Genomic DNA, 16,826 nt, shown 5'->3' on the forward strand with positions numbered 1-16,826 from the left:
GCTGCATGGAGTAAAGTAGTAAATTGGTGAGCACTGCTACTAGAAGTTACATTCCCCAATGGTTGTTATCCACAGCGATATTTCAAAAGATTTGTGCTGATATATCGTTATTGACTCAAGTTATCAAGAGATGAAGAGCTTGTAGCTGAGAAAAAGAGTTGAAAAAAAATATAAAAAAGATTTTTTATTCGAGAGATGGGGCGAGCTTTTGTGTATGTATTACTTGGAGGGGGTGTTGCAGCTGGTTATGCAGCACTTGAATTCTCTAAAAGAGGTATACCTCATGGTGAACTCTGCATCATCTCTGAAGAACCAGTAAGTCCCTCTTCCTCTTGCTTGCCTGTTCTCTCGATTTATAGGAAGAAGAACCATATTAGCTGTGAAATTTTGTTTCTCGCAGGTTGTGCCTTATGAACGACCTGCATTGAGCAAAGGGTTTTTACTTCCAGAAGGTATTTGAATATAGGACACTACTTCTGGGAATAGCTTATGATTTTTTGTTCTATTTATTTCCTTTCATCATTTTTCCTCTTACTATTATTACAGTTTTTCTTCCAAGTATAATATCTCCCTGTTTATGTACTTCTCTTAACAATTTTTCCAGTTTGTTTGTTCAACTTACGCTAAGTTACATCTGATGTTGGATTCAAGGAAACCACTAAATATTGAACATTTAGAGTATCTTAGAATATTGATCCTCACCTTCACTCACTTACTTCCTGTAGTAAGTACGTCACAAAGTATTAATATCTCAACCGCAAAGGATCAAATGATGCCTTACCATTTTTCAGTCCCATTATGTAGGATATGCATTCTTATTGTAATAAAGGACTGGTTACAAGGAGCTTGGGTGGACATAATTGACTGATAGATTAGATCTATGCTTCAGTGGACACACATAATAAACCAATGGTTTATATTACATGAAAGAGGACAATATGTGCTTAATGTGGTTGAGTGAACATAACTGACTTATAAATTCATGTTCTTGAAGACAATGGTCTGACCTCTTTCATGCATCATCATGTATGCATGATTATATGTTCTTGTTTGCTACGTATTGGCATTGCATTTAAAAAAAATCGAAGAAACTTGTGAATGTCAGACAAACTTTCAATGATTGGGAGATTGATGATTTGGCTACCTTGATGGCGAGATTAGGGTCTCCGCCTAATATCACTCTCGAAGATGATCAACAAGTTTGGGCCCATGATGCCAAAAGTATATTTACTATTAGATCATGGTATTCAGCTCTCCTTCTTCACCTAACCAACCTCATATCTTATCACCTCTTGTCTATCCTTGGAGTTTCATTTGGAGGGCTAAAATTCTGTCTCGGGTGTCTTTCTTCACTTGGTGTTCAGTTTTGGGTAGAATTTTAACCATTGACAATCTTCGGAAAAGGAAAATGATTATTGTTAATTTCTGCCCTTTTTGCTATGATTCAAGAGAATCCGTTGCTCACACTCTTATCCTTTGCCCTTTTTCTTATGCCATTTGGAACTATTTTCTTCAATTTGGGTCAATCACTTGGGTGTGTCTTCGGTCTGTTTGTGATATTTTGATGACGTGGTCTAGTCTATGGTCCCCCACCCGCACTAAGAGGAGGTTGTGGAGTATCATTTCCTTTGCGATACTATGGGGTATATGGTTGGAAAGAAACCGGAGACATTTTGAGGATAGAAGCCTTGACGTTGCACATTTGATTCTTCACATCAAAGGATTGTTTTTCCTTTGGTGTAAGCGGTGGAAGGAGTTCAAGGAGATACCATTCGGGTCATTTGCATTTTCTTGGGAGGATATCGTCCGAGATGTTTAACTGCTATTGTATTTTTGTTTTTCCTTGTTGTTGTCTTTTGTTTTTCGGTTCTTAGTAGTATATCTCATCCTATATTGTAATTATCGCTTTTATATATATATATATATATATATATATATATATATATATATCTTAATATTAAAGCTCCCACAAGGAGTATTTTTCGAGCTCTATTAAAATTCCACGTCATCTCCCATTATAACGGGAATTCCTCTTTTATTAAAACAAATTCTAGCACTTCTAATTAAAGCGGAAATCATTAATTCTCCTATTAAAATGGGAATTCCTTCCCTATTGAAAAGGAAAAATCTAGCATATCTAATTAAAACGATAATTATTCTCCTATTAAAACATGATCTCTCTCCCAATTGAAAAAAACGGGTTTTTAAAACTTAATTAAAACAATTTGTTAGAAAATTAAAACGGGTTAGCGACTAAAACGGTAGTCCCAATTTTCTCAAAAACATGTACGTCCTCTTGATTGGTATTTTGGTCGTTTTAATCTTAATATCATAATAATTAATTTTTAGCTTAATTATTCTGATAATTAATAGTATTCAAATAATTAATAGTATTGAATAATTATCAATAGCATAGTATGAATAATTAACCTTGATTAATTATTGATAGTATTCAAATAATTAATAGTATTTTGGTCCCAATTAACTTTATATCAGATGTATTGAACTAACCTTAAAGAGTTATTAACGGGAAATCGGAAACTGAATCCAAATGCAATGAACTAATCTCAAAGACTAATTAACGAAACATTGAAAAATGGATGAAACTGCACTGAACTAGCCTAAATGAATAATTAACGGGAAATTATAAATTTTATGTAACTGCATTGAACTAACCTCAAAAAATAATTAACGGGAAATCAGAAACTTGATGCAAATGCATTGAACTAACCTCAAAGAACAATTAATATAAAATCGGAAATTGGATGCAACTGCATTAAACTAACCTCAAATAATAATTAACGGAAAACCAAAAACTTGATGCAACTGCATTAAACTAAAATCATATATTAACTAACGGGAAATAAAAAATTAGATACAAATGCATTGAAATAACCTCAAAAAATAGTTAACTGAAAATCGAAAGTCGAATGTAGCTGCATCGCACTGACCTTAAAGCATAAATGTCTGCTTTTTTAGCCTTCTCATATGAGTAATTACGAGTAATTAGGAACCAAAAACGAAAGTGAGTTTATAAAAACAGACTCTTACATGTATGCAAACTGTATAGAAATTGTAAACTATCGAACTAACCTATAAAAACAATTAACGGGAAATCAGAAACTAGATGCATATGTATTGAACTAACCTCAAATAGTAGTTAACGGGAGATTGGAATTTGGATGCAAATGTAATGAACTAATCTCAAATACTAATTAACAAAACATCGAAAACTGGATGCAATTGTACTGAATTAACCTTAATGAATAACTAACGATAAATCATAAAGTGGATGCAATTGCACTGAACTAATCTCAAATAATAATTAACGAGAAATCGGAAACTTGAAGCAACTGCATTGAACTAACTTCAAAGAATAATTAATGAGAAATTGGAAACTGGATGCAACGTACTACATTAAACTAACCTCAAAGAATAATTAATGGAAAATCAGAAACTTGATGCAAATGCATTGAACTAATAACCCTAAAACATGTTTGTATTATATGTAGGGGGAATAAATGTCTCGATAAATATTGTTTTGCATTTTAAGTAGTGTTTATTACAATTCTTTTATTGTGATTGAGAATGCCTTGCTATTCAAGTAGTTTCAATATTATCTTCGCCATATTGGGCATTCTCACAAAACTTCAATCAAATTTCTATTGTTAAACCTAACAATAAAAAGAAGTCGATGAGTTTTATCAAGGTTCGATGCTCATTAACGTATTTCAATTTGAATAGGTTATCTCAATTTGATCCCTTAGTTTCTAAGTACTTATGCACCATAATCTTTTTTTCACTAATTGTTGCTCATTAACATATTTCGGTTTATTTTCAATAAAAATATATTCTGATTCAAAAATTTGTGTGAGACATTTTGTAAAGCCTTTTCAGCGCACAAAATATTTAATAGATTCCGGGCGTATGCCCGGGTCCAAAATCTAGTATATATATATATATATATTGATTGATTGTTTACCTCTTCAAAAAAAAAAAATCATCAAGGATTTACAACTTTTATTTCTTGTGTTTTAACTTGTTTCCGCAAACTCATGTGAGTTATCTTTTTCCAGCTCCAGCTCGTCTTCCGTCTTTTCACACCTGTGTAGGTGCTCATGAGGAGAGATTGACTCCAAAATGGTACAAGGAACAGGGTACATTTCCTTAACTCTATTCTTCGTACTCTTTATTTAGCTTTTAATTTATGGTGATTCTTACATTTGTTTCTCCTCCCCTCTTCCAATATGTGTCTGAATTTATCATCCGAAATTCTTGATCATCTTAAAATCCAGTTCTGGATTATTTGCATCAATTGTATTAGGAGGCTACAACTATTCTGCATATAGTTAAAGAATGATGTCTGCCATGCGGCCATTACATTGACGATGGCATCCTGCAACTGTCAAAAGGGGTTAATCACATATAGACTGGAAACAGGATATTCGCTAATTAGACTCTTGCTATAGGTTTTATTTTTGGTTTCTCCCATAGGCTGTGGCTTAGTCGTTTACTTGTAAGGTGTAATCAACTTGTTAATGAAATAATGAGAAATTGGGGATCTAAGGCCCGCTTACTTCTTACTAACTTGAGACGGTGGCCCTTGATTTTATGGTACTAGTTTACAAATCTTTCTATTTCTAAAGAATTTTTTCCTGGGGTAAAGGTTAGTGTTAGGTCTATGGTGATGGCTATTCAAAATATTATTCTCTTCTGATACCAGTGCTTAGTTGCGTGATAAACTGACGTCCAAGCAGGGCTTGAACTTCAAGCTTTGTTCTAGTTTCAATTTAATTAATCTATATGAAATTTGTTTCACTTCTTGCTGCTTATTTTTTGGTTCCTTTTTTTCTCTGCAATTTTTCTTTCCTCTTGCTTTGGTAATTTACCTAAGTGCAGTATATGATAATCTAAAGAAGTTTGTGTTTTGTTATATCAGACATACCTTTCCTAACTGTCTTTTTTCTCCCATAGGAATTGAATTAGTTCTTGGAACGCGGGTGAAGTCTGTTGATGTGAGGCGAAAGACATTGATAACAGCGACTGGTGAAACTATAAGTTACAAGATTCTTCTCATTGCAACAGGTGCTCGGGTACTGGATCTAGTTACTTAATTATAAAACTTATAAAATAATTTCTCCCCTGCTGGAGGCGGTGAATATCATTTCTCATAATCAACTGTGCAAGTTAAGTTCTAGTCTATGTAAAAGGACATGACATTTAAAAAAAAAATCATACTCATTTGTCAGAATTCATATGCATAAGACTTCAGATCCAAACCTACGTCTATTCTTTTGAAAATTTTGAGCTACTAATGGCATATATTTTAACAAAATTCAGTTGGATAACATCTTATCTCAAAGACCCTAATAGACCAATGGTTAAAAATGTTCACCCCTCCATTGAATGAGTTAATTCAACACCATATTATCTGAACCTGTCTACCTAACCTACATTTTTATTTTTATTTATTTTTTGTTGTGTTTTATTGTCTAAAATATTCACCTCTCTCTTGACATATTAAAATAACACAAAGGGTCAGCATAAGGTTTGAGATTAAGTGTGTTCGACACCACTGACAGACTTGTGTCTGTATAACATTGCATAAGGGTTCACTCTCCCATACCAAAGAGTATAAAATTAGAATCTGGAAGGTGTTTGCAACATTTTGAATCTTATTGTATTAAATCTTTTACGTGTAGGCTTTGCAACTTGAAGAATTTGGCGTAAATGTATCAAATGCTGAAAATGTATGTTATTTACGCAATTTAGCCGATGCAACTAGGCTTGTGGAAGTGATAAAATCATCTGTTGGTGGGAATGCTGTTGTCATTGGTGGTGGCTACGTAGGCATGGAGTGTGCTGCATCATTGGTCACAAACAAGTTAAATGTAACAATGGTGTTTCCAGAAGCACATTGCAGTAAGTACTTTGTTGTTTTAAACAGTTAAACTCCATTTTGGTACACTAAAGAATATATAATGTATCTATAGTGATGGAATGAACAACATTGACGTTTCTTTTTCCATAGCTGCTAAAATCACACATCATATCACAACTAACAATGACTGAATGTTCGAACTCTCTTGACGTAACAAACAAGTCATTCTTCCTCATTTTCTAAAATCAGTCCATAATCCTGTCTTTGGATCAAATACTCTCATCCGCTGTTTTCAATTCTTTTGTCCTTTCCCTTGACCGTTTCTATTACTTGAGCTCGTTTCTATAAACTACAAGATCTTGTATGTTGACCACATCCGAAGCTATAATCCTTGATGATGAAGTCCAAGTTTCCATTATCACTATTTTATCTTCTAGCATTCAAAATTTTCCAAAAAATAATGAAGAAGAAGAAAAAACCTGGTCAAATGTACTGCAAGGTCATTGAAACCGTATCGTTGAAATGCCTTGACCATATCTATTGTGACTTGCGTGCCTCTTATCTGGGTCAAGGCAAACACCTATGTAGTGTAGGTGTGTAGTCACCCGTCTGAACACTTCTGAGGCACATTAGTTTTCCTTTCCTTGTCTCGCACTTGAAATCTGATGCATCTGCCCAGAAGCGTTTCGTTGACAATTTTTAATCAAGTCAATGTTAATGTGTGGTCTCATGTTGACCTGTAGTAGTGTGATACACATTATGAGAGATAAACTCAAGCGTATATCTCGCTCTCTTCTGTTTGGAAATTTGTTAGTTGCTGTTTATGATTAGTCATTAGTCTCTGAAGACAAACACCATCTGCATTCTGTTTTAGTTATAGTGATTTCCCCATTTTTTTTTTGTCTTTCTAATATCGTTTTGCCATTGTGGAATATCCAATAGTCTGAAAAAGATTTTATAATGTGGGAAAAAAAAGTTTAGAAAATTTTGCTTTGTTTCCGGTTTAAACAAGATTTTGTTTCGTAAATTACAAAATTACTCCCATCTAATACTTCTGTCAAGAATGCTACTCGAGGTGCGTCCTATCGTAGTTTACTTGGATAAAATGTGCTTTTGTGTTCGTAGTCGTGTTAGATGTATTGCAGTTGATTACAATGTTTTGACGTAAACTGGTTGCTATGTCATTGCAGTGGCCCGTTTGTTTACACCCAAGATTGCCAGTTACTATGAGGATTTCTACAAGGCAAAAGGGGTGCAGTTTACAAAAGGAACTGTCTTGTCCTCATTTGAAATGGACTCCAACGGAAAGGTAAGTTTTGCGACACATCATATTCTACCTCCTAATTAAAGACTCAAACTTGGTTTAAAGTGAATTTTTTGTCCAACAACATGAGAGCCTGGAGTGCTGCTAAGTGCTAATTAGAATTGGTAAGGTTAGCTGTTACACTAATGGACTTTTCAATGTACTGAGTTTGAACTGGTCAGGGAGAAAATATAGCCGCTGACTTGTCCTTAATATATGCACTCCTTTTGTAATTACCTATCTTTGCATGTGTGTGCGTTTCCTGTCGAACTTCAGGGCTTCCACTTTGGTTCATTGAGTGCTTGAACAGCATACAGAGGATTGGTGATTAAATGCTGACCACATTCCTGACGGACACTTGAGATAGCCCATATAGTGATTGGTATCCATCTAAACGGATGCCAATTTATGGACCAGATGACCTTCCATTGAAATTTAAAGATCAGAGGGAGAATATTAATTGTCTGCATCTATTTGTTGGCTTCATTGGCATAATATGATTAGTACATTGGAATTATTGAATGAGTGTTGTTTTTTATGTTTATCAGATTGTTCAATTCCCTGTGCAGGTGACTGCCGTTGTTCTTAAGGATGGAAATAGGCTACCAACAGACATGGTTGTGGTGGGAATTGGTATCCGTCCAAACACTAGTCTTATTGAAGGTCAGCTAACTTTGGAGAAGGGTGGCATCAAAGTGAATGGGCGAATGCAGACAAGCAACAATTCAGTTTATGCTGTTGGAGATGTTGCAGCATTTCCAGTCAAAATGTTTGGTGAGATACGAAGGCTTGAGCATGTGGACTCAGCCAGGAAATCAGCAAGACACGCTGTTGCTGCAATAATGGATCCATCAAATGTGGCTGACTTCGACTACTTGCCTTTCTTCTACTCGAGAGTTTTCACGTTGTCTTGGCAGTTCTATGGGGACAACATAGGGGAAGTTGTTCACTATGGGGATTTCTCAGGAAGCACATTTGGCGCATTTTGGGTGAGTAAGGGTCATCTTGTGGGGTCTTTTCTCGAGGGAGGGACCAAAGAGGAGTATGAGGCAATAGCCAAGGCAACCAGACTCAAACCTCTTGTCGAAGACATCACTGAACTAGAAAGACAAGGTCTTGGTTTTGCAGTGTCACTTAGTCAGCAACTACCGCAAACACAACCACCAACTGTTATCGTACCCAGTTCCACAGTGGTGTTGGAGAAGCCTATGTATGGTTGGCATGCAACAGCAGGAGTTGCCGTGGCTGCCTCAATTGCATTGTTTGCTTACTGGTATGGAAGGAGACGTCGAAGGTGGTAAAAAAAAAGCTTCTATTTGAGTCACAGAAGTCCATGAGCTCTAAATACTGGTCATGGGTCTGCAATCTTATTCTTGTTGTAGCATCTACAGGTTTCCAAGATTTTAAAATACTTGATGATACCATATCATTAATCTGTTTTCATTTATATCACCCGAATTTGGCTCTTTATACTGTTTATAGCTCAGATTCAAGTTCAAGTTCAATGGTGTTGAACTTTTAAATGACCATTTTACCCTCCATCTCAACAACTTGATTAAACACAAAATCAAACATTTCCAAAAATAATTTCCACTAATTTTCTTGAAAATATATAATTTCCACTATTTTTATTTTTATTTTTTTTTATTTTTTTTTTTTTTTTTTTTTTTTTTGTCGATAAAACAGTATTGTATTAGAAAATCAGTGTGAGAGGTTCACACTACCCTTCTCACAGGAACAAAAAAAAAAAAAAAAAATGGCAGCATCAACATTTTCCACACTCCACCCCATTCCCCAAACAATTCTTAATTTCCCCACTCCGTAAAAATCCTAAATTTACATTCCTCCTGTTATGGCCTTATTTAGGCCCATTGGGCCTAATGGTCTGGGTGTGGCAGTTGAATGGGCCAAAGAGAGACCGGAGGATGGAAAGGGAGAACTAGGGCTGAGAGGAGTTTGCTGGGAAGTATAAAAAGGAACAACATAGGTTAACTAAAGAGAGAAAAAAACCCGAGAGGAGAGGAGAGATAGAGACTAAGAAATTTGAGGTTGTAACACCTCCCACCAATTTCCTCACTTGATTAAAAAATTGCAACAATTGGTAAAACCCTCTATTAGCTAACTCCCGTCGATTGGCTTGGGTCTCATTTGCCGCTTTTTTAAGCGGCTATGAGAAGAAAGAATTTGATGTTGTTATTGAGGAAGTGTCTAGTAATGCTAGGATTGCGACGATTAAAGCTGTTAGAAGCATAGTACAAAATATCAGGATATGAGTATTTATCGATATTCAATTTATGGATATGTATTGTGGATATATCCCTCTCTTTGAAGATATTTGACATTGTTTCACATGCAAATATCGTGGATATATCTAAAATATCGACAAATATCATGGATATTATATATATTTCTTGATATATCATGACATAGTACAAAATATCAGGATATGGGTATTTATCGATCTCTGATTTATGGATATGTATCGTAGATATATCTCTCTCTTTGGAGATATTTGACATTGTTTCACATGCAAATATCGTGAATATATCTAAAATATCGACAAATATCGTGGATATTGTAGATATTTCTTAATATATCATGATGTATTATTTATATTTATTTGAAATATAATGGTAAATATTAAATAAAATTGTTACATATACAAAATATCGCCAAATATCTCCAAATATCGTCAAATATCCCCAAATATCACAAATATCAAAAATATCGTTGAAATATCACCGATATTTGTAGTCGTATATATCTCTAAACATATGGGGATATTTATATATCTTTCTCTTAAATCTGGATAGATATCGACAAATATCGCGATATATCAGGATATTTTGTACTATGGTTAGAAGTAGTGACTAGTTTGGCATTGAAGGAAGCTAAGGAGTTGATTGAAGGTTGCCTAAGAAGTTTAAGGAAGCGGTTTCGAAAGAAGAAGCTGAAAACTCTTGAAGAAGCTGGTGCTAAGGTTGGGATTGTTTAGAAGGTGAATTTTTCCCAGTTTTGTTCATTTTGGAAATTTTTTATATTAGTGCTAAATTTGATGTAGCTTATTTTTCGTGTTTTTGCAATGTTGTAAAACTTGAAATGTTGTTAATCTGTTATGCTTTTTTTTTTTAAAGTCTTGTCTTTTGAGTAAATTTATTATTTGCACAGCTTGGTCACAGACTCATATTTCAGTGATACACATGGTTTAAGTGATTAATCCACATTGTTGATGTAGTTTACTTCAACCTGGCTACATGAGTGCAACCTTATCTTCAGGAGTTGAATGTTCAAATGTAGGAGTTACCTGGAAATATTTTAAGCTTTTATTGTGACTTTTGTGGAGTGTTGCTCTGCGAAACACTTTCTGTTTTCCTGTTGTCTATATTGGATTAAGTAGATCTCTATTAACCCAGAGGGGATTTCTAACGTATCTGATAGAATGAGATTTAAAATCTTGATCATTTTAATGATGTGAAAGAAGTGACCACCTTCATGTGCATCAGTGCCATTTATACTTCTAATAATCCAATGCTGTGATTAAGTAGATCAGTTTACATTTATTTGTATTTTGGATAAATGTGTTTTAGGTGAAAAATGGAAATTCAGTATTGCAATGAAGTCCATTGGGAAGGGGAAGTGATTTTCCCCACTTTACAAATTCTACTGCAAATCTGCAGTGCTCAATCTAAATCCAGTTATCAGTCCCCATGCTTCTCTTTGAAGGTGTTTCTTTTTACCAGTTCTCATAAGAAAGGCAGAAAGCTGAATAAGGGAAGGACCTAGCCTCTGAAATCTGGAAAACAAGAGTGCCTCTTCCAGTTTTCAGAATGAGATGAGAAATATTCGATCCATGATGATGTCTTGTAGCTGGTCATGTTTTCCTATCTAGCTCTCTCATTCTTTTTTGTTTGGGGAGGGAATAAGGACCTGTTGAAGATGTTCCAACAATGCACAAGGTATAAAACATGAGTAATGAAATGGGGATCTTAATTTCAAGGAGGTGTAGGGATAGTCGCAGAAAGATCTTATCATCATATCATGCAGTGTTGATAGTTGCAAAGTAGTACTACGAACCTACACGAATGGGATGTAAAAAAGTGTTTGGCAGCACTAAGAATGTTATCGCCCTCTTTGTTTGGCCATTTGAACTTCCATCCACTATGTTGGATGTAGAAAATCTGATCCGAGCACGTTACACAAGACCACAAATACAGAGAGCAAGGAGCCATATAGATAGCCAATAGAGATAATCTAAAGGCATCTCGTGAACCATCTTCCTATTCTCCGGAGCTTGAAAAGAGAAAAGAGAAAAGAGATTGCTTTGCAATGGAGAAAAAGAGAGATTGCAGGCAGTGAATCACTGAATCTGTACAGTTTGTACATACTTTCCGTACCTATATGTTCTGTATTTCTACAATGAGACACCAACTTTTGCTATTTTTAATACACCTTCAGAATACTCCTTCACTCAAACTATACCCCTTCAGCTTTCATAAACAATGCACATAGTGATAGATGGTTAACACGCTCATAAAATACTATACAGACAGCTTAACTTCCATAGATTATTCAAACATAAGTTCCATAACACAAAGCAAGTGATAGATCACAATGACACGTTCACACAAAACATTAATTTCCAGATAGGAACGAAACAGAACTCTAAGATTTGTAACAGACTTCACCATCACAGGTCCATCCTTCCTTTGGAGCTTGTTCAGCGCTATCCTTACTGTTGTCAACTTTTGCACCTTCATCTCTGTCTAGTGAGGCGCACTTTGGATGGAGATCGAAGTCGCACTCACCACAATAATATGACCACGCCTTTCCCTCCTTCTCACATTTATCACATATGTAAGTCCTTCGACGACTTAGCACAAGCTCATGCTCTATGTGCGCTGAATCTTGAATCTTCTCAGGGCACCCCTTAGCCTGTTCCTCAATTTCTACCTCGATTTCCTTCAGGCGATCACTGGTGAAAGGATAAGCATTGGCTCCATGAATCATCAGAAGTTCTCGAGCATCCTTTGTGACAGTCTTTCCAGAGGGCCCAAGGGCTATTACAGTGGGGATACCATGGATCTTGAATGTGCGACTCAAGGATATCTTCCTGTCATCACCAAAGGGGAGTGCCAACCATGGCATGGTTGAGAAAAAGTCCTGAAAAGATGACTCGTCGCGATCGCTTGAGATGAATATTATTTCAAATCCATCGTCTTTTGCCTTAATATCATGGTATGCCTCGATCAGCTTTGGTAGGAAAGCACGACATGGAGGGCACCAGTGTGCTGAAAAATAAAGAAGGATATTCTTGCCAACAAGTTGAGATACTGGAATCTGAGATGAAGAAAATCTGGTTAAAGCTGTATAATAACAAGTCAATTAAAAAGTTAATGAATAATTAACACCATCAATCGGAATCTTTTGGTTGGATAATGGTAGCAAAGTGTGACAGTAAAGTATCAATTCCAGTCACGCTAGTAATATATTCGTGGAATAAAGAGTTCTACCTAGAATCATATACTCAAATAATCTAACCAGTTTTACCTTGATACCATCTTTCCCAAGCACAAAATCTCTATCCCCTTCAACCAAAATTGATTCAAGTGTTTGCGCTTCAAGTTTGGCCTTCTTTATTTCTTCTAGTTTTGCCAACTTTTCTGCAGTGAAGGGGTATGCCTGAATTCCGTACTCTTCTATAAATTCAGCAGCATTTGGATGTAAAGTCTTTCCATCTGGACCAAGTATGACCAAGGTAGGAAGTGCCGAAAGCTCAAAGTACTTGGCCAGCTTACGACAACTTTTATCCTGGAAGGGCAATGACAGCCATGGCATATCTTCAAAGCTTTGTTTAAAAGCTTCTTCATCTTCATCGAGGCAGATTAACACAACCTTGAAGCTCTCTCCACCCTCATTTAATTTATTATAAACTTCCACAAGTTTCTTAGTAAAATCAATGCAAGGTGGGAAAAAAGCAGCCGAAAAATACAAACCAACAATCTTTCCTTCAAGCTCTGAGACTGGCACCTGATAATAAATAAAATATGTTACAAGTGTTAAGTAAATTGTTAACTATTACATGTATGTCAGGCTAGAATTATTACCTGAGTTCCATTGTTCGAAATCAAAAAGTCTCGTGAGCCAGAAACCAAGACAGTGTTCAATGTTTGTTCTTTCTTAGCTTTCTCTTCTTCTTCTTTCAACTCTTTAATCCTTTCATGTGTAAAAGGGTATGCACCTGCTCCATACTCACTTACAATACTCACTCCATCATCACTCAAAACCTTCCCACTCCCATCAATAATTACAAGACAAGGTATCCCTTCAACACCAAAGAGCTCGTTCAACTTCTCACCCGTCTCCGAATCGGATAACGGGACAGCAAGCCATGGCATTTTAGAAAAGTACCCATTGAACGCTTCATCATCACGATCAGCAGATACAAAAACGATCTCAATATCATTTTTGGATGAGAGCTCGTTATAAACCTCTATTAACTTTGGGGTAAACCGGCGGCATGGTCCACACCATGATGCTGAGAAATATAGGCCAATTGTCTTTCCACTCAAATCATTTATCTTCACCTGCAAATTATGAAATGAACATAGTCACATAGATAACAATTATTCTCTGTTGATAGCTTACTTTTAGTATGAATTATAGTAGAAGCTGAAATGATTACCTGATCACCGTCGTTGCGGACAAGGAAATCGCGATTTGCGGAAGAGAGTAGAGATTGCAAATCATGAAGTTTATCTTCAGCCATTTCGCTTGATGAAGAGAGATTTTGTGCTGTGCCTAGTTTTTTTTTTTTTTTTTTTTTCTGTTTTTTACTACACTCACCCTGTTGCCAGCCTTAGGTATTTGTAGGAGGTTTTAGTTACCTTTTCTTCGCCAATAAGTTTTCTTGACCGACTTTGAGGTCTTTCTCCAAGGAAAACTTCAGGAAACTTCTCATTTGGATGATGATTCCTTTGCACTAATGGACACAGTCGTGCGTCAAGTCGATGTTCATACGGTGAAACTGGGCCACGGGGACATTTACCACTGAGGCATTGATCAACCCCAGTTCCGTCCAAATTATATTTACAATTTTACACTAGCCTCATGCCACGTGCCTATCACGTAGAACATTTTCAAGCCCCACTATTATTATTTTTCTAATTTTAAATTTATAATAGAAGTGAATTACTATTTTATCTCTATATGTGCAATCATTTTTCTCACCCTGGAGCCCACCAAGTCTACACTTTTGCTAGAAAACAAATTTGATAATTGTTTTAAAATACAATTTTACCCCTAAAAAAATAGAAAAAAACAAAAATAATTATAAAATTACCAAAATGCCCCTACGTCCATACCAATCACTATTCACTCAACCCCTTATTTTTCTATATATTAAAGATTTAGAAGGTCCAAGTCCCATTAGACATTTTTATTATTTCTTAGACCCCGTTGGACATTTTTATGAAATAGAGTGTAGTAAAACTCGAACCCATGCCTTATATGTGGCACTACAATACTAATCCATCAAGTAGTTATAAATTTAATAATGTTAGAATTAAACCGACTTAAAGATAACACCACACTAATTTAATATGTATTGAATCATAGAGAAAGAGATAGAGAAAATTCTTATTCATTGAGGTAAGTCTAAATAGGAGGATGTTACCTTTATATACAACTAGGTAACCTCCTTTCCAAGATAAATGATTATCAGGATAAATACCAGATAGATGGTTATCAGGATAAACACCAGATAGAGGGTTATCAGGATAAACACCAGATAGAGGATTATCATGATAAACACAGATCAATGGTGGGCATCCATATAAGCCCACGGATTTCATAGCACTCCCCCTTGGATGTCCACCATTCTTGTGGAAATTATGGTGGACGCATCTTTTTGTAGCATTCTTCTGGATGCTCTACAACTATCCAATGACAGTTGTCTCATTAAAACCTTGCTAAGGAAAACCCAGTGGGAAAAACCAAAGCGAAGGGGAAAATAATACAACATTACTTAGAATTATTGTGACTTGCTTTATACTGCCTCACTAAAACCTTTACTAGGAAAACCTAGTGGGATAAACCAAGATAAGGAAAAAAAGTACGGTGCATATGTCCTGGGACACATTCTTCAGGATGCTCCCCCTGTTCTATTACTCCCCCTGATAAAGACAAGTCTTTATATGGCTTGGTGGTGAACTTTGTGTATGTCGATCCCATATACAAGCTTTTGAAATGTATGCTTCAGTAGTGATTTAGTGAAGAGATCAGCAAGGTTGTCACTGGAATGAACTTGCTCGACCTTAATCAATACTATTCTTCCTCCGAGTTTGGAGTGTAAAAGAATTTTGGCGCAATGTGTTTTGTCCCGTCTCCTTTTATAAATCCTTCTTGAATCTGGGCTATACAAGCTGCATTATCCTCATAAATAATCCTGGGAACACCTGTTATAGAAGGTAATTGACAAGAACTACGAATATGCCCAATTAATAACCTTAGCCATACACATTTACGACTAGCTTCATGAATAGCTAAAATTTCAGAGTGGTTAGAGGAAGTTGCCACTAAAGTTTGTTTAGTGCAATGCCAACAAATGACAGCATTACCACTAAGAAATACATACCTGTTTGGGAGTGACCCTTCTGAGGGTCAGATAGATAACCAAAGACTACATAGCCAACTAGATCATAGTCATTAGTGGAACCATAAAAATAAAATAGTTTCATACAAGTTATTCCATAAAATATCTCAATATGTGTTTGACATCATTCCAGTGTCTAAGTGTATGTGCATAATTATGTCTTGATAAGAAACTAATAGAAAATGCAATGTATGATCTTGTGCAAGTATTGTGCTAGATACATAAATGCACCAATTGCACTCAAGTATGGTACTTCAGGACCCAATACTTCTTCATTTTCTTCTTTGGGGCGATATAGGTCTTTCTCTCAGATTCAAAGGATGTATTATTGGGGTACTTAATGGATGTGCCTTGTCCATATGAAAATGTTTCAAAACATTCTTGGTGTAATTAGTGTAGTGGACTAATACACCACTAGAACTTCTCTCGATCTGCAAGCCGAGACAAAGTCTTGTTTCCCCAAGGTCTTTCATATCAAATTCCTTCTTTAGGTATTGAGCAGTTATCTCGAGCTCTTCTGGAGTTCCAATCAAATTTATGTCATCCACATAAACGGCTAGTATTGCAAATCCATTTAAGGATTTCTTTATGAAGACACATGGGCAAATTTCATTGTTTGCATACCCTTCCTTAGACAAATATTCACTAAGACGATTGTACCACAATTTTCCAGATTGTTTCAAACCATACAATAAACGTTTTAGTTTATTTGAGTACGTACTCCTTGATTTTGCATCAGGCAAACCAAATCCTTCAGGGATTTTCATGTAAATATATTTGTCTATGTCCCCATACAAGTAGGCAGTCACTACATCCATGAGTCTCATATCTAAGCTTTCGGAAACTGCTAAACTTATTAGATATATGAAAGTTGTAACGTCCATAACAGGAGAGTATGTTTCTTCATAATCAATCCTAGGTTTATGTAGAAAACCTTGTGCCACAAGACGTGTCTTATATCGAGAAATTTCATTTTTTTCTCGTTTCGTTTT

The 16,826-nt window shown here is 35.7% G+C and overlaps 2 protein-coding genes and 1 long non-coding RNA gene across 3 annotated transcripts; 2 read left to right on the top strand and 1 right to left on the bottom strand.

The window, feature by feature from the left end:
* Positions 1-114: 114 nt before the first annotated feature.
* Positions 115-8,652, top strand: MDAR4 (monodehydroascorbate reductase 4). Its single transcript, XM_086598346.1, has 7 exons — positions 115-315; positions 401-452; positions 4,077-4,157; positions 4,975-5,093; positions 5,703-5,922; positions 7,072-7,190; positions 7,754-8,652. The coding sequence occupies exons 1-7, from the start codon at positions 196-198 to the stop codon at positions 8,483-8,485; spliced, it is 1,443 nt and encodes a 480-aa protein (XP_086454472.1). The 5' UTR covers positions 115-195; the 3' UTR covers positions 8,486-8,652.
* Positions 8,653-9,717: 1,065 nt separating this feature from the next.
* Positions 9,718-12,523, top strand: LOC147523376 (uncharacterized). Its single transcript, XR_015216030.1, has 2 exons — positions 9,718-10,182; positions 10,353-12,523. It is a non-coding gene; the product is annotated as an uncharacterized LOC147523376 (long non-coding RNA).
* Positions 11,730-14,001, bottom strand: LOC147523377 (putative nucleoredoxin 1). Its single transcript, XM_086598360.1, has 4 exons — positions 13,867-14,001; positions 13,289-13,768; positions 12,732-13,211; positions 11,730-12,521 (listed from the first exon to the last, which is right to left on the bottom strand). The coding sequence occupies exons 1-4, from the start codon at positions 13,948-13,950 to the stop codon at positions 11,847-11,849; spliced, it is 1,719 nt and encodes a 572-aa protein (XP_086454486.1). The 5' UTR covers positions 13,951-14,001; the 3' UTR covers positions 11,730-11,846.
* Between the last annotated feature and the right edge of the window lie 2,825 nt (positions 14,002-16,826).

Source organism: Coptis chinensis, chromosome 1 (assembly GCF_015680905.1).
Source record: "Coptis chinensis isolate HL-2020 chromosome 1, ASM1568090v1, whole genome shotgun sequence".
NCBI classification, from domain to species: Eukaryota; Viridiplantae; Streptophyta; class Magnoliopsida; order Ranunculales; family Ranunculaceae; genus Coptis; species Coptis chinensis.